The sequence below is a fragment of the Onychostoma macrolepis genome, chromosome 03 (assembly GCF_012432095.1).
Source record: "Onychostoma macrolepis isolate SWU-2019 chromosome 03, ASM1243209v1, whole genome shotgun sequence".
Lineage (NCBI taxonomy): Eukaryota > Metazoa > Chordata > Actinopteri > Cypriniformes > Cyprinidae > Onychostoma > Onychostoma macrolepis.
In genome coordinates, this window is record NC_081157.1 from 15,648,323 (window position 1) to 15,675,390 (window position 27,068).

Here is a 27,068-nt window from a genome sequence, read left to right on the forward strand (position 1 = left end):
TGAGCTGAAGGCCACTGTCAAAGAAACCTGGGCTTCCATACCACCTCAGCAGTGCCACAAACTGATCACCTCCATGCCACGCCGAACTGAGGCAGTAATTCAGGCAAAAGGAGCCCCAACTAAGTATTGAGTGCTGTACATGCTCATACTTTTCATGTTCATACTTTTCAGTTGGCCAAGATTTCTAAAAATCCTTTCTTTGTATTGGTCTTAAGTAATATTCTAATTTTCTGAGATACTGAATTTGGGATTTTCCTTAGTTGTCAGTTATAATCACCAAAATTAAAAGAAATAAACATTTGAAATATATCAGTCTGTGTGTAATGAATGAATATAATATACAAGTTTCACTTTTTGAATGGAATTAGTGAAATAAATCAACTTTTTGATGATATTCTAATTATATGACCAGCACCTGTATATATAGGTACTTTTTGCAGTTTTGCAGAAATGTAGCCATAGTCATGTATTTACAATGAACCTGGGTTGTTTTTTTCAGCAATTTATGTGTGTAGCGTGTGAGGTCTAGAGCAGCTGAGTCTTCAAGCTTTGTTTGGATGTGGTTGGGGTGTTAGTTGTTCTCATAGCTGTTGGGAGTCGATTCCGCTACTGAAGAACGAAGACCAGAAGTACCATGATCTGGACAAGCGGGTACTCATCATGTTAAGAAAAGTGAGGGTTATGTGGCCAGAATTAGTTAATTGTAGCCAGGCTGGGATAAGCTGTTTGAAGAAGCATTGATGTAAACCACTGGCTGTTGTGTTTTGCCAACTGCAGGCAATGAGGAGACTTGCAGTGACATGAGGTGTCTTTATGGTCCTGCTTCTTTACTTCTAAACCGCTTGTCTTAGCGTTTCGGGCTGTAGACAGGAAAACACCAAGGATGGATGGCCGGTTTATCACAGGGTTCTTCTTTTATTGTTCTACTTAAATGTACTTTTACGAATAAAAAAATTAATGAATTTTTTACTGAAAAACCAACACGAAAATTAAAGTTTTCTTTTAGCTGAAAACCAAAACCAAAAATAAAATTAATTTCATAATCAATTATTTCATCAATTTCATTTAATAGTCAACACTTAAACAGAAAATGAGTTGTACAAACATTTAAACTGCACTTGAGGCAGTTTTTATATCAACTTTTGGTAACACTTTATTTTAATGTCTCTTAACTAATTCCTAATTAGCATGCATATTAATAGAATATTAGCCATTTATTAGTAGTAATTAAGCACATATTAATGCCTTATTCTACATGACCTTATTCTACATCCCTAATCCTACCCAATACCTAAACGTAACAACTACCTTACTAACTATTAATAAGCAGCAAATTAGGAATTTATTGAGGGAAAAGTCATAGTTAATAGTTAATAAGTGTTCCCTATTCTAAAGTGTTACCCAACTTTTTAATGTTTGTACTCAAATTTTTTTTTAATATAAACATTTAAATGGTGGCTGTAACAAAAAACTTGTTTTAATGACAGATTTATTCAAACAAAGGTTAATTAAAAACATAATGAATATGTTAAACAGTGCATACTGAAAAAATAGGTGTACAAATTTTTATTTAGAAATTGCGGTAAGACTTTAGTATAGGGACCAATTCTTACTACTAACTAGTTGCTTACTAGCATGCCTATATTCTAAAAAATGCTGGGTCAAATACAACCCAGCGCTGGGTCAAATATGGACGAACCCAGCGATTGGGTTGTTTAGACCCAGCGGTTGCGTTAAACATTTAACCCAATTGTTGGTTGAAAACAACCCAGCATGTGTTCTGTCCAATATTAACCCAGCCTTGGGTTGTATTTAACCCAGCATTTTTTAGAGTGTATTATTAACATACTGACTGTTTATTAGTACTTATAAAGTATAGATAACAGCATAGACTAAAAGATTGATTTTGAGATGTAAGAATCCTTATCGGTATCAGTTAAAATACTTCACATACTAATCAAACTGTCTGTTTATTTTGCGATAATGACTGACGTACTTATGCAATTCCCTGGCTGCCGAGTCATTTCCCCGGACTACTTGCAGGAAGCAGGGTCGCCAATCAAAGCTGCCAGCATCCAGTCAGTGGGTTCCCCTTGCAGTTGGATATTTTATCTCCCATTTCACACGTTAATCATTTTTTAAAAACATTTTCTGTTCATTTCTTTAACAAAAACAAACACCTTTCTGAATGCTGATGCACCACTCAATGCTCACCCCATAGTTGCAATGCATCAAAAATAATGGTCACTTTAAGGTCAAATTCTTGCTATTAACAAACCATTAACTAAGACTTTTGCCTCAAAAAACTCCTAATGTGTTGCTTATTAATAGTTAGTAAGGTAGTTGTTAAGTTTAGGTATTGGGTAGGATTAGGGATGTAGAATAAGGTCATGCAGAATATGTGCTTTATAAATTCTAATGAACAGCCAATATGTTAATAATAGGCATGCTAATAAGCAACTATAATAAAGTGTTACCAAAATAACAATAAGCTATGAGTGCTGTGCAGACATAAGCAGTATCACGAATAAACCACTGGCAATGACCAATCAGCATCAAGGACTAGAACTATCCATTCTATAATGCATATAATCCTGTATATATAAGTGCGCCAGGTGTGTTTATGAATCTGTTGCGGTCGAGTCCATTTATATGAAATTACGCAATGTCCAGATGTGCCTGTGCTAGTGGTTTTTCTGACCTGCCTTAAAAAAATAAATTTAAACACTAACATATATTTGTTTATGTGTGTCCAGTGGGAGCTCTTGTGGTGTGTGTATTTGTTTGATCACCTGTGACTTCAGCGAGCTTATGGTGTCCTCCAGCTCCTGCTGCAGCTCTGCGGGAATCAGGCCTTTGATCTTCGACTCACACTCCTGACGGACATGTGTGATCTACATGAGGAGAGAGGGGAAGAGTTTAAAAACTGTCCCGCCTCTATCAGACTGTCAGACACTGTGGTCAGTTCTCGGTAACCGCTAACTAAGCCTGTCTGTCTAGCAAGTGCAGACTATACACTGAACATACAACTTTGGCAAGTTTCCCCTCTTTCTTCACACACTCAAGCAGGGAAACACTTTTTGTCAGCAAACTGAGGAATGGAGAAGACGTGTTGCACTGAGGATACAGCAAGGTCACGTCTAGAGGAGATTTGAGAGCCTCTTTTAAAGAAAAGAGAAAACTATTCCTTTTCTGAGGCCAGACCACACACTGTCTACATTTCATCTATTACATAGACATCAGTACCATAGTTAATGCTGCAGCTGTACGTTACGACCTGATGTGATACAGGTCTTTTGCTTTGGTACACACAAGTACACAAATGACTGCATACAGTCTCTTTATATAGAGAACGAGTTGGTTGTTATGCCATGTTTGGTTATTTTCAGTGCCTTGCATTCTGCGGTGTTCATTAACAGAAACTTGGGTTACACTTTAGATTAGGAAACAGGAACACATAATCATAATTAAGTAAAAGTTTTCCCTCAATAAACTCCTAATTTGCTGCTTATTGATAGTAAGTAAGGTTTGTAGTAGTTATGTTTAGGTATTGGGTAGAGTTAAAGGATCTAGAATATGTTCATGCAGAATAAGTCATTAATATGTGCTTTATAAGTACTAATAAACAGCCAATGTGCTAGTAATATGAATGCTAATATGCAACTAGTTAATAGTGAATAGTGTTACCTGATATAAAGTGTTATGGAAACTTGTGTCACACAAATAACACTCCTCAAAAAAAAAAAAGAAGAAGAAAAAAAAGGAGCTACATTCTCTTTACTACTAGTTTTAACATGAAATAATAAATGAACATCTCATGCCTCATGTAATCATTCAATCAGTCTTCCAACTGCGGAAAGACATCAAAACAAAATGCATTTCATTTACCTCAGGCAGGCAAGTCACCAGTGTCCACAGCTCATTAGTTCACTAGAGAAATGAAGTCTAGAGGAGAGCATTTTGCGAAATATTAGACTTATACATTTTACTTTAACTGTTAGTGATGTGTTAACTATTTAATGTATGTTTATGTATTGTTATGAAACAAGATATGACAGCCAGTGTAAATTAATATATTTCAACAACAAATAGAAATGTTATAATTTAGAAGTTAATTTAAAAAACTATTATGTGCAATTTACAGGTTTGCATACAATTTTTTACAGGTTTGCATACAAAAGTTGATTGTTGGTTATTATATTTAAAATTAAATAGCAAATTAATTTAAGTTTGGGCTTATAGTAATATACCTTATAGTAATATAAAAGGGCTCCGAATAGTTTAGAACATAAGTTGAGGTAGATTTTTATCCCTAAGAAAATTTTAGTTATAGTTGAATTTTTTAAAAGAAAGAGCTATTTTTTCAGTAAACCACTGTTTAATTTTTAGAAAAGCTATTTTTATGTTTAGTTTCCCCCCCTGGTGTTATACTGAACCGTGATGTCAAAACTTAGGTAGGCCTACGTACTGAAGTCAAGTCAAGTCACCTTTATTTATATAGCGCTTTTAACAATACAGATTGTGTCAAAGCAACCTTCCAATATCAAAATAGGAAAATAGTGTCAATAATGTAAAATGAATTCAGTGATGTCATCGTCTAGCTCAGTTCAGTTTAATAGTATATGTGCAATTATGTAGACCATATCGCTGGAAAATAAGTGATCCATCATGTTTGTGTGCCATTACACCCCTGGTTCGGCAACCAAATCTCACTATTAACTAACTATAACTGTAGCTGGAGAAAAACAAAATTAGAGGTATTTCGTATTGCTTGGCAGGTAAATACTCTCTCCTACAGGAAAGTCTTAAAAACTAGGGATGCACCGGTTGACCGGCCATAAATCGGTTTTTTGTCTTTTTTCCGGTCGATTTTTCCAGAAGTGCGCCCGCGTGCACAGACTACATTTGTAGGCCTAATCATTCGCGAACATGTAATTTGTGGGGAAGTATTTCAAAATCTGTGCGCAGGACGTGAAGTTTGCAATCTGCAATGTCTGTAAAGGACAAGTTAATCGCGGACAAATAAGAGCCGCTTTCCTGCGCTCGCTGAAGTTGCGCGAGCGTACCTGTCCGCGCCCTGCACAAGCTTAGACAGTGAACGTTTGTTCAGCTCAGCTTCTCACGTGTTGGATGAGAAACGAAACAGACTAACTTGTGACAAAGCTGAAATGCTTGTTTTTGTAAAGAACTCCTCGTATGCACTTTTGAAAAACCAGAAGTAAACATCAGTTCTGTAAGATATAGGATGATTAGGCCTATTTTTTATTTTACCTTAAATTACATTGACTTAATTTGATTTAAAAAGCACCTGCTGTAGCATCTTTGTTTTACTCGTTGCAATAAACATTATTTGATTTAACATTTTGGAATAATATATTCATATAGCCAACTTTGGTTTTATTTAGTTTCACTGGTAAAGACCTTTTTTTCTTTATACCAAATTTAAAAATGAAAACAAATGCTGATTAAGTAACATCTTTGTTTGAAGTGTTGAATGTGTTTTGATTGTGCTGTTTGGATTGTGGAACTATGCAGTTGTTGCCTTTAAAATTACATGGTTACAGTTAATGTTTTCATTTAAGGCCAGTTTATAGATTCAACCCAATTTAAAAACAAAAGCTAAATGCTTTTGTCAGTACCAATGTTTGTATTGAATGTAGCCTACTTACTGTGCAGTTATTTTCAATAGCCAAAACCCAGTTTGGCCTGTTAAATACCAAATAAACATCTTGTTTATGTATACTTTCATTCTTTCTTGTTTGTTGCTTTGATAAAAAAAAATTGGAAATCGGTATCGGAATCGGCCGGTTTGCTTGTAAAAAAATCGGTATCGGAATCGGCCATGAAAAATCATGATCGTGCATCACTATTAAAAACTGCTAGATCTGTTTACTTTATGTCTCTTTTAGAAGAAAACAAACACAACCCCAAGTATTTATTCAATACAGTGGTTAAATTAACAAAAAAAAATAACATCAGCAGGTGCAGACATTACCCAGCAGCAAAGTAGTAATGACTTTATGAACTACTTTACTTCCAAGATCAAAACTATTAGAGATAAAACTGTAACCATACAGCCGTCAGCTACAGTAGTGCACTATAGATCCCCCGAGGAACAATTCCACTCATTCTCTTCTATTAGAAATGAAGAATTGTATAAACTTGTTAAATCATCTAAACCAACAACCTGTATGTTAGACCCTGTTCCATCTAAGCTCCTAAAAGAAGTGCTTTCAGAAGTAACAGATCCTCTTCCGAATTTATTAACTCATCATTGTCATTAGGATATGTCCCAAAAACCTTCAAACTGGCTGTTATTAAGCCTCTCATTAAAAAGACACAACTTGACCCCAAAGAATTAATTAATTACAGACCGATCTCGAATCTCCCTTTTCTGTCAAAGATATTAGAAAAGGTAGTATCATCACAACTATGTTCCTTCTTAGAGAAAAATTATATATGTGAGGATTTCCAGTCAGGTTTTAGACCATATCATAGTATTGAGACTGCTCTCATTAGAGTTACAAATGACCTGCTTTTATCATCCAATCGTGGTTGTATCTCTCTATTAGTGTTACTGGATCTTAGCACCGGGTTTGACACTATCGACCACAACAATCTTTTAAATAGACTAGAAAATTATGTTAGAGGAAGTGCACTGGCATGGTTCAAATCGTACTTATCTGACCGCCATCAATTTGTGGCAGTAAATGAAGAGGTATCATATCGATCACAAGTGCAGTATGGAGTACCTCAAGGCTCAGTACTTGGCCCATTACTTTTCACGCTTTACATGTTACCCTTGGGAGATATCATTAGGAAACATGGTGTTAGCTTTCACTGTTATGCTGATGATACCCAGCTCTATATTTCTTCGCAACCTGATGAAACTTATCAATTTGCAAAACTAACGGAATGTATAGTTGATATCAAAAACTGGATGACTAGCAATTTCTTACTGCTAAATTCGGGAAAAAACAGAGGTATTAATTATTGGACCAAAAACTTTTGTATGTAATACCTAGATCACTGCCTAATACTTGATGGCTGCTCTGTAAATTCTTCGTCATCACCTAGGAACCTAGGCGTACTTTTTGATAGCAATTTTTCCTTCGAAAAACATGTTTCTAGCATTTGTAAAACTGCATTTTTCCATCTTAAAAATATATATAAATTACAACCTATGCTCTTAATGTCAAATACAGAAACATTAATTAATGCGTTCATGACCTCGAGACTGGATTATTGTAATGCTTTATTGGGTGGTTGCTCTGCACGTTTAATAAACAAACTCCAGCTGGTTCAAAATGCAGCAGCTAGAGTTCTTACTAAAACCAGGAAGTATGACCACATTAGCCCGATTCTGTCAACACTGCACTGGCTCCCTATTAAACATCGTATACATTTTAAGATCTTGCTAATTACCTATAAGGCCCTGAATGGTTTGACACCTTAGTATTTGAGTGAGCTCTTATCTTATTATAGTCCTTCACGTCCGCTGCGATCTTAAAACTCTGGCCATTTGATAATACCTAGAACAGCGGTTCTCAACCTGGGGGTCGCCAGAGTTCACAGCGGGGGTGCGGGAGCAGATATACTTTGAGGTAGAGCTGGGCGATAAAACGATAACTATAATTATAGTGATATAATTTCTTGATAAAAAAAGTTCGATAAATATTCAATTTAATGTTTATGTGGCAAAAGCGTTAACAAAACAGCGCTACTCATTTGAACCGCGCCACACGGACCATATCCGTTCGGTTCAAACAGCGGCACAGCGCAGAGCGAGCAGATGTGTTTACTCACCGATCACACAACCACTAAACAGCGCTGTGAGATCCAGTGAGAAGCGCTTGAATTCAGCGAAGAACACAAATGACTGGTATAAACTAGTATCAGTTGATATCAGTCAACTGATATAAACTAGCTTAAATCCAGATAAAACAGCGCTGACAAACAGCAGAAAAACACTGTGTGCAACGATACAGTCTTTTCAATCTACAAAATCGCCATCGTTTACCATGGATTTACTGTCGTAACATTAACTGCACCATGGTATTGTGCCAGAAATGTGGGGTATTTATATCAAATATATTATATTAATGTATACATGTATTAAATGTATTAAAGGAGTAATGGAATTACCAATTCCATATGTGTATGTAGGGGGGCCCATGAACAAAAGGTTGGGAACCACTGACCTAGAATATCAAAATCAAGTGCGGGTGGGAGATCGTTTTCCTATTTAGCGCCCAAACTCTGGAACAATCTACCTAACACTGTTTGGGAAGCAGACACACTCTGTCAGTTTAAATCTAGATTAAAGACCCATCTCTTTAACCTGGCTTACACATAATACACTATCGCATTTCTATAATTCAAATCCGTTAAAGGATTGTTAGGCTGCATTAATTAGGTCAACCGGAACCGGGAACACTTCCCAAAACACTCGATGTACTTGTTACATCTTTAGAAGAATGGCATCTACGCAAATATTAGTCTGTTTCTTTCTTATTCCGAGGTCACTGTAGCCACCCAGATCCAGACTGTATCCAGATCAGATGGACACTGCAGCCACCCGGATTCAGTCCGTATCCAGATCAGATGGTGGATCAGCACCTAGAGATGACCTCTACAGTCCTGAATGTCAGCGGAGATGAGGACAACTAGATGAGCCCCAGAGACTGATCCCCAGTGAAGATCCCCTGTCTCCCAGACAGCCATCGGGACAAGACCACTATTTCCCCGTCTAAATACTGTAAAGCTGATATAAAACCACCCAGCTTTATATCAAGCTGATGTAAAGCTGCTTTGATACAATTTGCATTGTTAAAAGTGCTATACAAATAATAGTGACTTGACTTGACTATGACTTTCGCCTCAATAAACTTATAGTGAGAATTTGTCCATAAACTAAAGACTAAAAAAACAACAAAGTACACATTAAATTCTCTATAGTATTGTATTGCAATTTTGCTCATTTTTGAATGTGCCAGTCTTTCTTGGTGTTCACCATCCTGATGGACCATCTCATGTCAAGTTTAGTGAATGTGAGAATATAAAATTATTTCTAGTCTTGGTCTTAAGAGGTCTGATATAGGTCTTGATCTGGTTTAGGTCTTGATCTGGATCTTGGTGGGTCTAGTCTGGCTCTCTGCTGACTATGTCAGACAGACACTGAGGTCCTTGGCAGTCTCTGTCCACCATCTTATGTTAAAAATGTCTTAATATTCGCCCTGTTTGAGGGAACAGAGGAGCAACAAGAAAGATGATTGCCTTTCCTAAAATAATTTTCCTGTTGTGGATTTAACTGATTGTTCTGGCTTTCTGTAATTAATCTTCCGGGGTACAATGAAAGGATTGGAAGCCACTTCAAAGAGGAAGAGTATACATTATCTGAACACAGAACTCTGTTCTTTTTTCATCCCACAGTGAGCTGTAGACTAGGCCTTTGCCATTTAGCCAATTGTCTCCCGCTCACTGCCCTCCTTTTCCTTTGACAAACGCCAATGTTATTGAGTTGATGTGTCAATCAATTTACTTATGAACTACTTCAGAACTTGGTTCAAAAACAAAACCTAAAAAAAAAAAAAAAGACAGATTAAAATAAGTCTTTCCATTTGGTAATTAAAAACCAGATCCATTGTGTGAGGAGACTCCTGTCTGAGTGATTTTAACCCCAAAAGAATTATAGCATTGGCTATCAAGACAACATCTGAGTGTCTCAAGCTGAAACACTGAGACACCGTATTTGGTTCGATGGTTCTTGAGATCTAGCGGTAGATGCTGGACTCATAAGAGCATGTTGTACTGCTCTCCACTGGCCTCCAATCCCAAAGACTTTATCTCAATTACCCTCTTCATCATACACATTCCATGCAACACAACTAGTACACACTACAGCAGACGCAGCCCTGCGTACTGTATTGGGAGGCCCACGTGTAATTGAAGTCGACATGCCATGAATGTTTGCCTCAAAGAGTGGGAGGTAAAGGCATCTGTGAGGGAAAGGAAACAGGGGAGTGGTTTTCATATAGAGCTAGACAGCTTTTTGAGAATAGGAGCCATCATGCAGCTCTGTGTCTGGCTAATAGCCCATTACGTACAGCTTTCTTTGAGCAACAAATTCAGCATGAGATGCAGCAAAAATGAGCTACGGAAAAGTGGCTCTTAGCATCTGAGTGCTAACAGCATGACTAAATGGACTGGTGGGGTGGTTGGCAGTGGGTTTACTAGTACTGGTGTTAATGCATGAGACTGTGGAGGACCTCACAACAGCTGAACTCCTCACCTTTGGCAGTGTCAGTGATTTGAAGAGGTTTGGTCCTCATTTACAAAGTAGCCTTATGAGGAGCCTAACTAGATGTTAACATTTTCTGAGGAAAAGCTGAGTGGTGTTTGCATGTGCAAAACCAAAGACTATAGAATACCCAAGACGTGTCACTCGCATAGTTTTGAATGGGGAAAAATGCAACGCTCAACATGGCCTCTCAATCGCAGGAAGCCCCGCCTTCTGAATGAAAGAGCCAATCGCTAATCAGTAAAGTCAGCGTGTCACTGCAGATGCCGTTAGAAGTCCCGGTTGCTATAGAAACAGTCAGCGTTCTGAGACGTGCGCTCAGGACTGCGCATGCGCACTGGCTGATCTAACCTGAGAAATAAGCTTTTTATAACGCTATTTGAGCAAAAGAAACAACATTAATGATACAGTTGTTGTCAGATTTCTTTGGTGTTTTCAAATATGAAATTTAATCGTAAGCTTAGTGAACAGTTTTGGAGAATTTGATGTTTCCCCATTCAAAGAGATAGGAGCTGCACTTGCATGCCCGAGAGGCGTTTCAAAGATGGCTGCCAAGTGACATGACTTAAAGAGACTTTGGCAAAACTCACCACCATGATGCTAGGGTTATGTCTAAACTTTGTATCTGGGTGTTTCTTATCATGGTCCCTGTAACCTACTTCTACATCTTTCTTGAAGAAAGTCTCTGACATTCTTTCTTCTTTCTGAGCATTAGGACTCTCTTTCACTGTCTCAGGGTATCACTTCCTCAACTATCTGTCAATATAAATCAACTCATATTTGACTTATTAACCAGAATAAGAATTGCCCAAAACGAGTCTTCTGGATCTATGCAAACAGGTTCCGGAACACAGACAGTCAAAAACCGAGAGGTCCCAGATCCTGTTCTGTCAGGATCCAGCACAAATTAAGCCCCGATTATTTTTGAGCAAACTATTCCTTTAAACATCCTTGACTGTGGCATGAAAGACACTCAGTATATTCCCCGGGACATAACCACTCGTTTATACAGGTTTTCTTTTTCAATAAATTCTGACAGGTTCTTACAAATCACAGCTGAAACACTGGGCCACTTTGAGGGAAAGGCTTTGTGCTTTATTTTTGATTTACTTCCATCAACTAATGAACTGCACATAAAAGCTTCCAGATTTCACAACTGAATGATATGACTAGTGAATGATTTCATCTTCCTTTCCTTTTTAAAAAGCATTCTTTGTTGTTTAATAAACCAATCTCCATTTTGAAGACAGCAGCAGTCTCCTTTCTGCACCATTCTCACTTAAAATGACACTATTTCATCTATATATAGTCTTTAGATTGTGCCTGCATTTGACTTTGCGCGATGCAGGATGTGTCACTAGCTGGGGTTTTTGACAGCTGCCAGCTGAAAGCAGCAAGACCTCAGCACTTTGAATGTTCAAATAAAGTTTGTCATGTCGTCAGGAGCTTGATGTATGCTAATGAAGGGGTGGAGGGGAGAGAAAGAGTGCACAAGCGTTTAAAAAAAAACACGGTAAAGTGACAAAAACATTGTCAGATGCACAAGGGTACATCAAAAACCGGCACCACTCACAAAGTTTCGTGTCTTAAAACTGGCGGTTCTGGAGTCAAGAGCACTAGTTGAGTATGAAGCTCTCTGAATAGCATGCCAATTGAAACAAAGCGCTTTCAAGAGGCTGGGAGCGATGTGAACAGAAATTAGAGGTTGGAGGAGGCTCCTTATGAAGTTATGAAGCAGAAGTATGATTTATGAAGTGCCACTCCAGTGGAGTGGGGCTCCACAGTAGCACCGGCGCGGTAATGGGAAGCTAATGGAAAATGACGGCGCTTACTCTACGGTGCGCTGGCAGTGGAGAGGAACAGATCTAAGGCTTAGGCATCTTTTCTGTGGAAATTCATAGCCAAATTTAATGACCCTGTCATTGGCAAAAAAATAATAGTAACTATACAATGCATGAAATTAATTTGTTTATACAATACAATATTGAAGTCAACAAGAAAGAGCAGCAAATAGAATTTGTTTCTAAGCAAATAAGGAAATCAACAAGAAAAAACTGGGTCTTAAAAAGTGTATGTTACTCCATATAGTAGAAGAGGCTCTGTCCTTGGGGGTTCCTATTTTTAGTTGACATCATAAGCTTTACATATTTAAAGTGTTAAAATTGGTTCATATTTGCTGTTAATTGTTTGTTAAATGCAAGATTTGGTCCAGTAATTTGGTCCACATATTAATGCCTTATTCTGCATGAGCATATTTTAGATCCCTTAATCCTATCCCATACCTAAACTTAACAGCTACCTTAATATCTATTAATAAGCAGTAAATTAGGAGTTTAATGAGGCAAAAATCGTAGCTGATCATAAGAACTGGTCCCAACACTAACGTGTGACCTTCTGTCCCATGCGATTGTTTAAGCATCTGACATATCAATACTGACTCGAGTGAGTTTGGGGAGGGACAGTTTGACCAATGGCAGACGGGGGGAGTGTTCAGGAAGCTTACTGAAAAACAATGATTATTTTTGAAAAACGTTCAGTCATAAAGAAATCACATACTTTAAATTTAATAAAGCAAGTAAAGAATTAAGAGCTCGGGGAGTGTTAAATGCATCATCACTGACATCCCCGAAATCCCATGCTTACATCAAAAGCTCGGCTTCACCCTCACCAGCGAAGAAGGGAGATTCGGTAGATTAAGACTCAATGCCGGCACTGCAGTCGTCAGCACACTTAGCATGCAGAGAATAGCTCCTGTTTAACTAACACGTCAAATCCATCCTAATATGAAAATAACACCTTGCCGTGCCTCGGGAGGAAACCTCTCGGAGGACTCCGTAACTTAACTGTTTCGAAGGCTTTGTGTCTGTAATCGTCTCATCCTGCGTGCCAGAGAGACTGCGCAGAAACACGCCGCTGCCATGCCGACATTTCATGCCAAGCAGGCGTGGAGGGGCCCGGAGCAACCGAGCGAGGAACATCTGTTTGAAGTCTGGGCAAAAAGAGGGCTGTTTTTGCATGCCGAGGATTGCATTACAAAGACATGTCTTGGAAGATAAACTGGGGCAATATCACTGCACTGAAAAGAGTGCAGGCCTCTCAGCCTTTATTTCCACATATACTCCCTCTCTCACGAACACATGCACAACGTTTGAGATGTGGAGTGCTGTGAGGGTTTTTATGAGGTGGGAGTAGATGTTCTTTGCAGGCGCTCTGTCTCTTAAGGAGGCCTGGGGTTGGTGATCACATTCCAAAGCAGAGGTCTTGTCTCCAGGGCTTGTTGAAGTCAGAATGAAATCAAAATTGACCCTCAAAAAGTGTTACCCTCATATTCAAGAAGAGTTTTTGAAGAATGATCATGCTGCACATTTCTATACGACAACACTGCATAGAGACCATGAATATCAAGCATTTATGGTTTATTTTGTCCTTTAAAGGGCAAACGAACTGCCGTTCTATGGAAAAGAAAACAGTAAATGAGTTTGGAATGATAGTTGTCACTAACTATTCCTGATGGATAATTTTTTTTTTTGTTAAAGGGGTCATCGGATGCAAAATTCACTTTTACATGTTGTTTGAACATAAATGTGTGTTGGCAGTGTTTGTTCACATCCACCCTATAATGATAAAAATCCACCCAGTGGTATTTTTTTAATCCCTATAAATATTATCACCGTTCTCAGATTCTTGGCTGTGTGACGTCACACAGACCCAGGCACCTCCCATGATTGTTAATTGACACTGGTGTTTTTCATTAGATCCGCCCTGAGTGAGCTGTCATCAGTCCACCATTGTTTCGACGCCAGAGCAGGGGTATTCTAAACAAGAATATCTCCTAAGTGATTGAGGTGTTTTGCTGTTGGATGTAATGATGATCATAGCAGTCGTCATTTACTCCCGACCTCTGAGCCGCTGAAGAAGGATTACTTTCGTTTTTGAAAGGAGTGTGCCCCCCGATCTGCCTAAATGCATCTATTTTTGCGCAAAACATTCGTGATCCAGCCTCACCTACAGAAGAAGTGAGTATAAGGTTCTTTTATGAATCTTTGCAAATCACTTTTCCTAATAATGTGCTAGTTAGCAAGTTCCGTGGCTAAAGTAAACAGTACGGCTCGTCAACCCACAGAAGAGAGGGGCGGGGTGAGCAGAGCACATTAGCATTTAAAGGGAAATGCAACAAAACGGGTTGCTGTGAAAAGAGGTGATTTTGACAAGGTAAAAAGGGTGTTTTTTACACTACCATTGAGAAATTTTAACCAAAGTACGTTATAGACTTTTCATTAAAACCCTAAAGATTCATATCAACTTGTGGAAAATGGGCAAACAATGACCCCTTTAAACATTCTGCTCAGAAATACACATTACAGACATAAAATGGATTGCAAATTTTTTACTTTAACAGTTGTTCTAAATTGCGATGCTCATTTGTTGCATATCAACTTTTTAATGACAAAGGTGTCCTAAAGTGACATATTTCATAATAGTGGCATAATGTAAGTGGGACTTGATTTTATCTTGATTTGGGATTTGACTGGCTCATGATAATTAGCCAATGGTATTAACGGTAAATCAGAAAAGAAGCATATCAGAGGTGTGGGAATGTTAATACATTTTGAAAGACTGTTGGTACAAACATTTGTTACTTTAGCATAAGTAAGAGTGTAGGGATAGGGAAGAGTACCCAAGCAACAACACTAGATGATGGAAACATACTTGATATTTTGTAGACATTCCATTTTTAATTTTGTATTTGGTTATTATGGCATTTTGGGTGGTTCACGAGCACAAGCCATTTTAGGGATGCATTTTTTGGTCACACTTTAGTTTGGGAACCAATTCTCACTATTAACTAACTATTAGCTATGACTTTTTAAGTATAGATCTAAAATAGTGTCATGGAGAATATGACATTAATATGTGCTTTATAAGTACTAATAAACAGGCAATAGGCTATGCTAGTAATATGCATGCTAATAAGCAACTAGTTAATATTGAGAACTGGTCCTTAAAATAAAGCTTTATCCATTTTTCTTTATACATTCATTTCTGGTCTCTTTTTTCTTTACATTTTCATTTCATGTTGACTTTATGGTTAAGGCAATCTACACACCATCTAGTTGTCCCTAATTGTCAGGTGTCTGGCATATGTTCATCATAACACAGCCTGACCACTAATCTACTGGCACTCAGTCAGATAAAAGGCATCTTTGGGGCTCTTCCACAGAATACAATGCCAACTCAGTGCAGCTGTTCCTCAAGAGAGCCCGCCTGTGGTTGAACAGATACTTCAGCCCAGGGCACATCCCAACAACTGTCTGAGGAGCCCAGTAAAGGTCACCAGAGGTTTCCAGGACAAAAAGGGCGTTTCTACACACATAGCAGGTCCAGAGACCCACCCGGAGCTATTAATCAGCTAATTAGCTCTCTCTCTCTATTTTTTCTTTAACTCAAGGTCAAAGTGGCCTGTTATTATTGAGAAATCCTTCTGAAACGGGGACAGCATTCCTGGCCCAGGGCTCTGGTTCTTGAAGCCGGATCTCATGGAATGTGTAAAATGTGTGTAGGGCATATCAGTGACTTAGTGAGGAGACGTGGCTTCTTCCTGGCCCTCCAGGGGACGTGGCATGCACTGAGGTCCAAGCCGTTTGTAATTTTACCTGCTCCTGGTATTCCAACTCGCGGCTCATCAACTTCTTCTCAACGGCATGCAGCTGTCTCTGTAGAGCCTCCACACGTTCTTGAAGAACCTGAAAGGGAAAATCGAGTGAATTAGATAAAGCAGATTCCAGATAAAGGAAAGAAGCATCACTGTCAATAAAGCCGAGCATCAATCAGATCCATAACGAAGGGTATCAAATACATCATAGACAGTTTGATCAGCTGACACCCTATCATTTCATTTCAAAACCAGTTAGAATAAAATCAACTATTCATTCTTTTAAAGAGCCAAGTAGAAAAGGATTCTGGGCAAGGTTTTTTTCTCTTAAACCAGATGTTTCTAGCACAACTGTACACTTCAGTTCTGAATATCCACCATGAAAAGTAGAAAAACCAGAGTACAATAAAGTAGACATTGGAGCCTCGGCCATGTGATCTGTTGGGTGATATCAAACAGGAAGTAGTATACATCAATCAACAGGATGTTGGCAAAGCAGTTGTTCACCTCAGAGGCCTGCTAGATCCATTTAAGAAATCGCAAAACAAATCTGATTGGACGAATGCTAAGTATCATTCTCAATCGGCACATCCTGGTCACACTTTTCAAACTTTATTTTTCATACTCCATTCTATAACATTTAGACAATTTATTACAACACTGACCTCCATAAACAGCTTGTTTGCAGCTCATTAACATATGACCACCCATACCAAAATTTATTTGCCATTCAGAAACCTGACCTGCCTTATTAAGCAAAATCATTAGCTGATCATAGCAAAAACAGCCTGTTTAACTGTTAAAAGCAGGGTGGAAAATGCTTGTGAAAAGCTGCTTTAGTGCAAGACATAGTAACATTATAAGTGGACTTAAGTCTTCGGCACAGTAAGCAGAAGTGGGTCGAATGATCAGTCTGGAGGGGTTAAAAAATAATGTAACAAAAGTGGCTCTTTAGCAATACAATATGACTCTTTTATGATGCAACAGAATCTTAAAAAAAAACAAAAAACACTTCACTAAAGCATATATGAAGCTACAATAAACCATAATTAAGTATTTTTGTGACCATAATGGATGTAATCATGAACAGGCATATGGATTGAGTGATTTTGCTTATCATCGAATTAATCTGCATTTTCATTTTCCATTCTCTCTCAGCTTCAATTTTGTACAGACATGCCCACAAATGACTAGCTACCATGTCATTTTAATTCATAAAAAGCAGTGGGTAAATGGAAAAATCATATTTAATTCCCACTGAACTGACTTCAATCAATCAAATGGAAAAAAACAAAATTTTCTCAGCAATTTATTTTTATTTTTTTGCCGAGTACAATGCCTGACTTCCTGGTTGTGAAGGGTGAAAGGTCAGTGATGGTGTAATGCAATGGAAGTTGACTGAATGACAGCTGAATTGACCCTTGGCTATGCCAAGCATAAAAAAAGTATAGCATTACTTAAATCCCAATGTAAGAACAAACATGCAGCCTGCACAAGTATAATCAAAGATTGGGTAACACTTTAGTATAGGGACCAATTCTCACTTTTAACTAGTTGCATGCCTATTGTTTACATATTGGTTGTTCATTAGTACTTATAAAGCACATATTCTGCATGGTCATATTCTACATCCCTAATCCTGCCCAATACCTATCTTAACAGCTACCTTACTAACTATTAATAAGCAAATTAGGAGTTATTTAGTATTGAGGCAAAAGTCATAATTAATGGTTTGTTAATGGTGAGAATTGGACCTTAAAATAAAGTGTGACCACAAATTGATCAATCAACCAACAAAACAGAAAGTATGTTTTTCAAAAACATTTCCAGTGGACAAAAAAAAAAAAAACCTTAGTTTAACCTTAAAATAGTATTGCATATTAAATAAACTGTATTTCCGTCCTTTGCAGCCTTTTTTCATCATAAATACAGTGTCAACCTAAGATCGGCAGGTGTGGCAGAAAGTTAGGTTTGGACCTTTGGAAAGGCCTAGAGGGAAATTTAGGGAGCAACGAAGCCATGACCTTCATGTATACCAGTCCACATCTAATGAAACACAACAAGCCAGTAACCCGAACGCCAGCAGACCCCAGAAATGTAACAGCCTTTGTGTGGTGATGTTTCCTGGAAGAGTGCTGACAGTTATGAGCCGAGTCTTTCATGTGGTTCCTAGCAGATTTACGAAACAGTTGAGTGCCGGGGTGGGGTGAGGGGTTGAAAATATCTCCGTCTTTGTCATAAAAGGACCCTGTCATCTGCGGCTCTCATTAATAAACAGCCTGAATGAGTCATTGTGGGTGATCCCTTTGTCCCGATGTTCTCCTGAAGAGCACATCATGTCCTTCCAGACAGGACAAAGGTCACTGGCTAAGCCGAGTACGAAGGTGAGGGAGGCCAGAAAAGACAAGCTCCTAAAGTGGATTTGTGTACCGACGCACTACAGGCTCCATTTCATTTGATCTCCTGGGACAGAGAGAGCACTCAAAGGGCCACATCGCCGTGAACCCTAGGTCTCCTGAACTCCCCGGCTGCACTCGATCGAGGATACACCTTGATACCGCCTTGTGTTTTCCCTCGAAACCTTCTGAAGGGCCGAGGGAAGCATAGCAACCTCACAGCTGTTGTTCCTCTCTGCGTGAACGTGTGATTTTCTATGGTGAATCTCTCCAAACAGGGTCCAGATGGCCAGGGCGATACGCTCTTTATCAGCCAGCCAGAGCGGGATCAATCTAAACAAGCGGCAAACGTGGAACATTTGATTTCCTGGGGGCAAGGGAAGGGGGATTGAATGGAGAAAGAGGCATGGCAATGGCCTTTATTCTCTCACTTTCTTGTCTCAGCCCTCTTGGTTTTCTTCAACAGCTGTTTATCCCCATAGATTACTAAAACACACACTTGCACACAACTACTACGCCGTTCACACACGTACGGACCTGCAGAGATGTGGATCTGCAAGTTCTGAGCTGAAAAGCTCACTCACACTCAAAGGTGAGACCTGAGTCATTTTTCTTGGGTGGTCCACCTCAAACGATAAGGCAAGTATGTCTCCCTCGGGTAAAGGCAATAGAAAAGAAAAAGAAAAAAAAAAAAAAAGAGAAAAGAGAGGGCCTCTTTAAACTTCAGCCCATGTTTTGTTAGCACTAGCCGATTCTTCATGTGGAATTTCTATTTGTAGTGTGCTGCTTTAAGAAGTTTTCCAAGCATCAGATTAAAGAGATCTGTTAATGACGACAAGCCAGAGCACTTTAAAACTATAGAAGTGCAATTCTGGCCTAGAGGGCTGTGCACACATCAATGTGGCCGTGTGTGAGAGCTCGAGCGGCTAAATTAAAGACGCTCGTCCCTTCGCTTCACTCTGTCTTCCAGCTGCATACATGTGAGGTGGATGATGACAGCAGGGAATGTGGATGTGGTGGATATATTGACTATTGAATGATGGATGTGAGGAAGAGTTTTGCTTGCAACAACAACTTATTTATTAAGAGCAGATAGCTTTAATCATTTAAAGTTTATTATGTCAGCATTAAAAAAAAACAAAAAACATGTACCTTCTGAACAAAAGTTCCTGGTCTTACTGTGAACGATTAATCAAAAAAAAATGCATGTTCTCATAATCGTTTATGGTAACATTTATTTAAAGAAGCAATTATCACTATTTAGCAAGTTATTTATTAGCATGCATATTACTAGTATATTGGCTGTTTATTAGTACTTATAAGGCACATATTAATGCTTTATTCAGCATGACCATATTTTAGATTCCTTTATCCACCCCATACCTAAACTTAACAACTACCTTACTAACTATTAATAAGCAGCAAATTAGGAGTTTATCGAGGCAAATGTCTTAGTTGATATTAAAATAAAAGTGACCTTAAATTAAACTACATTTTAAAACAAATAAAAAAAACAACAAGAAAATGCGAGTATTGTTTGACCAGATGTGGGTGCTGTGTGTGGTTGCCAGGGTGTCACTAAGTGTTGCATTTTTTTGTTGTTGTTGTGCGATTACTAGGGTGCTTTGAGCTTTAGCTGATTTATTTCTATGCTGTTGCTTACTGGTTGAAGACAAAAGAGCCACCTTCAAGTCCTTTTGTGATTTGTTTATCTGTTTCCTATGGTACGCAAAAAAAAGAAAAGGGAGAGACATATTCTCCTCTGGCAGTGCCCCTGTGACTCTTTATGAGGCAGATATTGGGTTTGTAAAAGCTGTGTTTGAGCTACACAGGGCTTGCTTTATTTCCTTTCTGCTTTGGTGTTTTGTGGTTCTGACACAGTGACTGCTGCTTTCAAACAATAACAGTTCAATACCATCCACAACTCTCCCGTGCCAAGAGCTGAGCATGCCAACACGTCCTTCACAAATCCTTCAGCAAACTACAAACACACAGAACAGTCTGTGAGAGAAAAAAGGGTCCAGTGCAGTGTGCGGTGTAATTAAAACAGACCTGATCCTTGGAAGTCTTTTGAGAGCGGGAAATGGAAATATGAAAGTAAACTACTTTAACTGCCCTTGTGTAACAGATACTATATACTACTATATCTGAAAGAAAAAAAGAGATTTTTCTTGTACTATTTCTATTGCTGAAAACAACAACAAAACAAGAAAAACAAGAACTGTGTTTAAGGTTGTGGTTAATGATTTAAGGTTACTGATGTGAAAATATCCCTAACCATAAGCAATTCAGTGAAATATTGCAGCCTTTTGAGGAGAGATGTTCTACAATTATTCAAAGTGATCTGATAAATTATTTTCTAGTATGGCAAATGATAAAATGGGCAACCAAACTCCACACACTCTCACTATTAGCTAACTATTAACTACAACTTTTGCCTCAATAAACTCATAATTAAAAGTTAGTTGAGTAGTTGTTAAATCTAGGTATGGGTTAGATTAACAGATCTAAATTATGGTCATGCAGAATAATGCATTAATATGTGCTTTATAAGTACTAATTAAACAGCCAATATGCTAGTAATATGCATGCTATTAAGCAATTATTTAAAGGGATAGTTCACCCAAAAATGAAAATTTGATATATTAATACGATATATTGATGTCCTAAGACACGAAACGATCGGTTTGTGCGAGAAACTGAACAGTATTTTTATACTTTTTTACCTCTAATACACCACTATGTCCGACTGCCCTGAGCGCGTGCACGGCATCCGGTGCATGACGTCTGTATGTGCTCTCGCGTAGTTTTCTCTGAGTATTCTGGTTCAAATAAATATGGTTGCGCAAAAAATTCCACGTTGTCTGATGATACATCAAAATCGTCTTCCATTGTGATGACCTGTACTTCTAAATATCTTTAGATCTTCACAGTGGCAGGGAACACTTCCACAATCTCTGTACACTGTGTAAACAATGAGTGACGTGTACATGCGACAGATCGCTTCTGGCGCTTGCGTAAACTACGCCAGAGCACATACAGACGTCACGCACCGGATGCTGTGCACGCGCTCAGGGCAGTTGGACATAGTGGTGTATTACGTTCTTGCCATGTCTATTGCTATTAAATTACTAGGTTTTATTGGTAACACTTTAGCATAGGGACCAATTCTCACTATTATGTAGTTGCTTTGTTAGCATGCCTACTATTAACATATTGGCTGTTTATTAGTACTACTGAAGCACATATTCTGCATGACCATCTTCTACATCCCTAATCCTACCCAATACCTAAACTTAACAACTATCTTACTAACTATTAATAAACAGCAACTTAGGAGTTTATTGAGTCAAAAGTCATAGTTAATGGTTTATAGAGAATTGGACCTTAAAATAAAGTGTGACCATTTTATTTTATAGGACTTTTAGAGTTTAAGACTCTAAAACTGCCTGGTCAGCTGATTGTTTGGACTATGTTATTGCAGTATTTGGATTAATTATATTAGTTAGTCAGATGTTATTGATTTTTGTTCACTTGCTGCCAGAAGGCAAATTTTGTGCAAATGGAAAGACTCCTCCTCTCTATCATAAGCAGATGTTAGGTATCATGAACAGTTGGAGAAAATCTGATATTCCATGAAATGATCATTCTGGACATTCTTTACAACTTGGCAACTGGTCTGAATGCACACTATGCTTTTTTTTTTTTTTTTTTCCTGTACATGTTTATTTACGTAGGATTTATTTTTTATTTTTTATTTTTTATTTTTCTAATGAGGTGTATGTTGGCTTTTTCTTTTTTATTACTTTTAATAACAAATTATTTTAATTACATCTGCTATATACATCTTCATTGCTTCCTCAATAAAAATACCTTGACCAAAAAAAAAAAAAGAACACCTTTGCAACTGCACAAACATTTTTTTTATTTTCGATAATGTTTTCCCTTCTTTTCTTTTAAAGAGGGACACTAAATGTGTTAAGCTCAGACTGGTGGTGAGGGCTGTTCTGCGTGTAATGTACAGAAGCGTGTGGGGGTGAGAGCTGCACTTTCAAGGCTTGACTTTCTCACGCAGGCCACTGGGACGTTATCACATGCTGCTTCCTGTGATACAGGGTTCAAAGGGTTCTGGGAATCTGCCCCATCCCTCATCCACTCATTTATCAGCTATCCTCTTCCCAAACCCCCTTCCACACACACACACACACACCAAGGCAAAGCACATGAAGGTTATCTCATTCAAATCTCACCAACTCTGCTAACTCATCATTCCTGCGGCTGTAAGAGTCTGTGTCAAACCTCAACCATATGACAGCACATCACTGAATGAGAGCCACGCACAGCTCAGAGGTCAAGGCAGGGTCAGGGAAAGAATGAGGGAATAACAGGACACATTTGCTCCAGACGCCACGGGCTTGAACTTGAGCAGACAGAAAAAAAAACAAGATGGGTAAATGACGTTAAAGTTCAAGGCTTAGTTCACCCATAAATGAAAAATCTGTCATCATTTACTTTCATGTCATGCCAAACCTGTATGATTTTCTTTCTTTTGTGGAACACAAAAGACATTTTAAAGAATGTTTCAGTTGTTTTTGACCATACAATATATTGTCAGTGTGGTTCAAAACAAAACGGGACCTCATTGACGTTTTTTCCCCAGACAAAAACAAACAAACAAACAAACAAACAAAAAAATACTGGTAAAAAAATAAATACTTTTAAATACTGGTTCAACTTTATACTAAGTGTCTACTATGTACTAACATTTAATCATTTACTACAATGCACTTGTGTACATACATGCTTTTACATTGTACTTACATGTAAAAACTGCATGCAATTGCATCTGTAAATGTAATTAATGTGACTAACTACCTTAAACCTAACCATACCATCCAAATCTTACCTACCATTTTTTTTTTATACATAGTAGAGCCTGTAGTTAAAGACATCTAATATAAGGGGCTGATATATCTTCTTTTGTGTTAGAATGGAATGGATAGGCACACATATTTAGCCTAAAAAACAAATAAAAATTAGAAGTAACAGAACACCTCTTCTCAAAAAGTCAGATGATTTGAGGATTCATTTATGCCTGGAGCACAAATGGAGTAAAACATGTTACCAGTTAAGTATAATACAAAGTATAAACAATAGCAATAGCCTTAGCGAACACCACTAACTATAGTTTTTTGTAATTGAAACTATAGTAATCATGCTCAGTTTTGAAAGGGTAATTGATTGTTGCTGGAATGAAAACAATCGTAAGCAGTTAAATTAGTGTGCTACTGAAATAGTGATGAAGAACATTAGTGGCGTGTGAGTCAGTACCGATACCTGTGCACACACGTTTATGAAATCTGTCAGTAGAAACCAGTCAAAATCAAGTCAAATGTATTTGTACAGTACTTTTTACTATACACAGTTTCGAAGCAGCTTCACAGAAAATCATGAATTTAATGTTTATAATATCTTCATGCCTTATAGTTGCATTTAACAGATTAGATCTGGGCGATAATGTAGTTTATATTGTGAGATAATATAATTACACTTTATTTCAAGGTCCAATATTCGCTATTAACAAACCATTAACTATGACTTTTGCTTCAATAAACTCGTAATTTGTTGCTTATTAATAGTTAGTAAGGCAGTTGTTAAGTTTAGGTATAGGATTAGGGATATAGAATATGGTCATGCAGAATATGTGCTTTATAAGAACTAATAAAAAGCAAATGTGTTAATAATAGGCATGCTAATAAGCAACAAGTTAATAGTGAGAATTGGTCCCTATACTAAAGTGTTACCCTATTTTCTATAGTACACAGTTATGCAAATAAAGTTGGATATACTTATATATCATCCAACTTTATATTAGGAGCTGGGCAATAATATAGCTTGCATTTTGCAATGATATAAACAATCAAGCAGTTGAGAAACACTCCTGCACTCTCACATCCTCTCCTCTATCTGTCTCTGTTTTAATAAAGCTGCTGCTGTGTGAGTCAGAGAGGTAATGCATGTCAGGACGCATTCTCTCATCAGACGTGTTTTAACGTGCTGCTGCCTCACACACAGCAGAAGTGTGTGTGTGCATTTGAGATAGCCTTGAGAATACACACATCAACCTCCAACCTCAAATGAACACATGAGCACACATGAAAGAATCAATTAGAGGCCAGGACTAGCAATGGAGGGCTGCACCTGCACAATGGAAAGTATCATTTCAACATGTGCTTCATCATCTGCTGCAGTCTGATTGCTGGATTTTACATATTCTGAAGAAAATGTGGTGTTTGTCTGTGCAAAACTTACTGCCATGGCTCAAGTGTGACCTGAACAGTTGCCAGCGTGTACCAAGGCAGTTGCTAGGACGTTCTGAGCGATTTAGTGCATTGCTTTGGGACTGCTATAGTGTCCTTGATGGTTTCCAATGCATTTAGATGTAGCTGCTAGTGTGTTCTGGCCAGTTGCCCCAATCCCAGTGGCTTGATTCCTACTTCAAAATATATGGTTGCAAGTTAAAAATTCTAATATAATTAAACCTTTTAAGTTCAGTTGACATAATAATGTTGATAATTACATTAACTTAATTTTGTGCATAATAATACTACGTTAATTGATTTTTTTTTAATTTTGATTAAGTTGTAGTAAATCAATAAAATGGTCTTTGAAAATTGAGTAGTGGGTTTCTAGTTCCCAGCATGCTTTGCACAGGACTGGATCCTTGTCCTGTGAGAGGAAATTTCAAAGTAAATGCTGAAATTAAGTGTTTTTAATGAAGGGAAAGACCTGTTAGTGTTTAATGCGGTTATGTTTGACATTTGAAAGAGTTTCTGTTATGTTGAAGTTTTTGTGGTTACCATTGTGCTAAAGAGTAAACCACATGAAAGTAAACACTACAATGACTGCGCTAATGCCAGTGACAAGTAACATCTTACAAAACACATGCTAAATAAGTAGGTTCCAGGACCACAAATTCATTCCCAAATCTATTAGTTGGAGCTAATTTTTTTTTTGAGTAATCAACTTAAAATTATATGTTTATGTTCTTCTAACTCAATGTAGTTTGTTAGTTGAACATAATTCCACTAGAATTTGTCATAACTTCATGCAAACTGTTGCGTAAAATGTTTTTTTGGTTGAGCTTATTTTTTAAGTGTGTTGTAATTACGACATCAGATGTGTCGCTTTGGTTGGAGCAAAATGGCGAGGTACAATTTCTACAAAACAATTTCTTCAAGATTTTTAACTCTACCTCTACAAAATGATGCATAAAGAATATGCATCAGGTTTGTTTTTGCATTTATAAAGGTGCTGTAAAAGTAATTGTTATTCGTAATTGTACTTACACAGTATTTTGCAAAGTTTAGCTTTCATGCAAAGTCTCCAACCTTAATCAAACATACCTGAACAATCCAATTAAGGTCTTCAGGATCACTAGAAAGTTACAGGCAGGTAAGTTCGAGGATGGAGCTAAACTCTGCAGGAAATTGGACCTCAAGGGCCAGAGTTGAGAACCTCTTCTCTAACATGCACGTGTTGTATGACATGCCCTTATCCTCAAAACAATGTCTATTTATTTATCAATTATGGGTTATAATGTCTTAAGGCCCGTTCACACCAAGGACGATAACTATATAGATAACGATAAAGATACAGTTCTAAAAATCTTTCTCAATATTAAAGAATAGCATAGTCCACACCACAGCTATAACGATAAAGGCACAGAGAAACAATATCACTGGAATCACTTTCAGAACAAATTTTTCCAACTGATGAATGATACAAACATTCACACCCAATCAGAACCCATCCTGCTATCACAAGCTCCAGAATTTAAAGCAGCAGACGAGCGTGCACTTAGAATAAACAGATGATATCGTCCACTGGCGTGGACACTAATATTGTTATCTTTATAGTTATAGGGTTAGGGTTAGTTATCTGCTGCATCCAAAAGCTCTAAAGGCACATCCGAATCCAAATTCTGCTTCACTTCCTGTCTCCAGTGGTACCTTCTTCTGAAAGTGGTCATTTTGTGTGTAAATGTATATTTCTGACTAACTTTTTGCACTTTTAATGTTATTTCTAGTGAGAAATCAGTATTATAGTTATTAAATATTCGTTTAGTTATCATCAAAACTATTGATTACACTATTTTGTTGTAGATCATTAAACCGTTACGCTGCCTCAGAAGTCTGTCTGAAATCAGTTTCATGAGGTGCCTTTGTGCAAAAACATTAAAAAAGTTCAATTAAATATATGTTAAACGTAAAATCCAGATCCCGAAACAAAAACTCCTGAATGACTGTACCTCTAATAACCTATAATCAAGTTTCAGAAGAAACACTCTAATTCTGAAAATTGTGAAAAAAATGAATGAAAAAATAAATAAATCCCAATTCCATTCTAAATCAGATGAGAAGGCTAATAAACATTAAGCTGGGAGTGACGACAAAGCATGAACATATCTTATGTTGTGTTCCTGTATGTTATAAATAGAAAAGCCGGCATCAGAATGACACATGCCACATGCGGCCCGGATGCATGTGGCACTGCGAGATTTGTCGCATGCTGCGTGAGTGATGTCAGAGCAAGAGTGCAGCATGGCAGAGCTCCTGCGGTGATGGAGGCACTGATCAAAGTGCTGCGGTTTGACACTGGAGGTGGGGAGCTATTGTTGATGTCACAGCCAGGCATGGCAGCAGAAGTCGAGAGCAAA

At 37.8% G+C, this 27,068-nt stretch overlaps 1 protein-coding gene across 4 annotated transcripts in view; it reads right to left on the minus strand.

Moving 5' to 3' along the window:
- cep112 (centrosomal protein 112) overlaps positions 1-27,068 on the minus strand; it is a 178,135-nt gene that overhangs the window by 21,575 nt on the left and 129,492 nt on the right. For all 4 annotated transcript variants that reach the window (XM_058770000.1, XM_058769999.1, XM_058770003.1 and 1 more), the window contains 2 exons: positions 15,955-16,044; positions 2,793-2,894 (listed from right to left, as the gene is read on the minus strand). In XM_058770000.1, the coding sequence (XP_058625983.1) occupies positions 2,793-2,894; positions 15,955-16,044 (192 nt within the window). The remainder of the gene's footprint in view (positions 1-2,792; positions 2,895-15,954; positions 16,045-27,068) is intronic.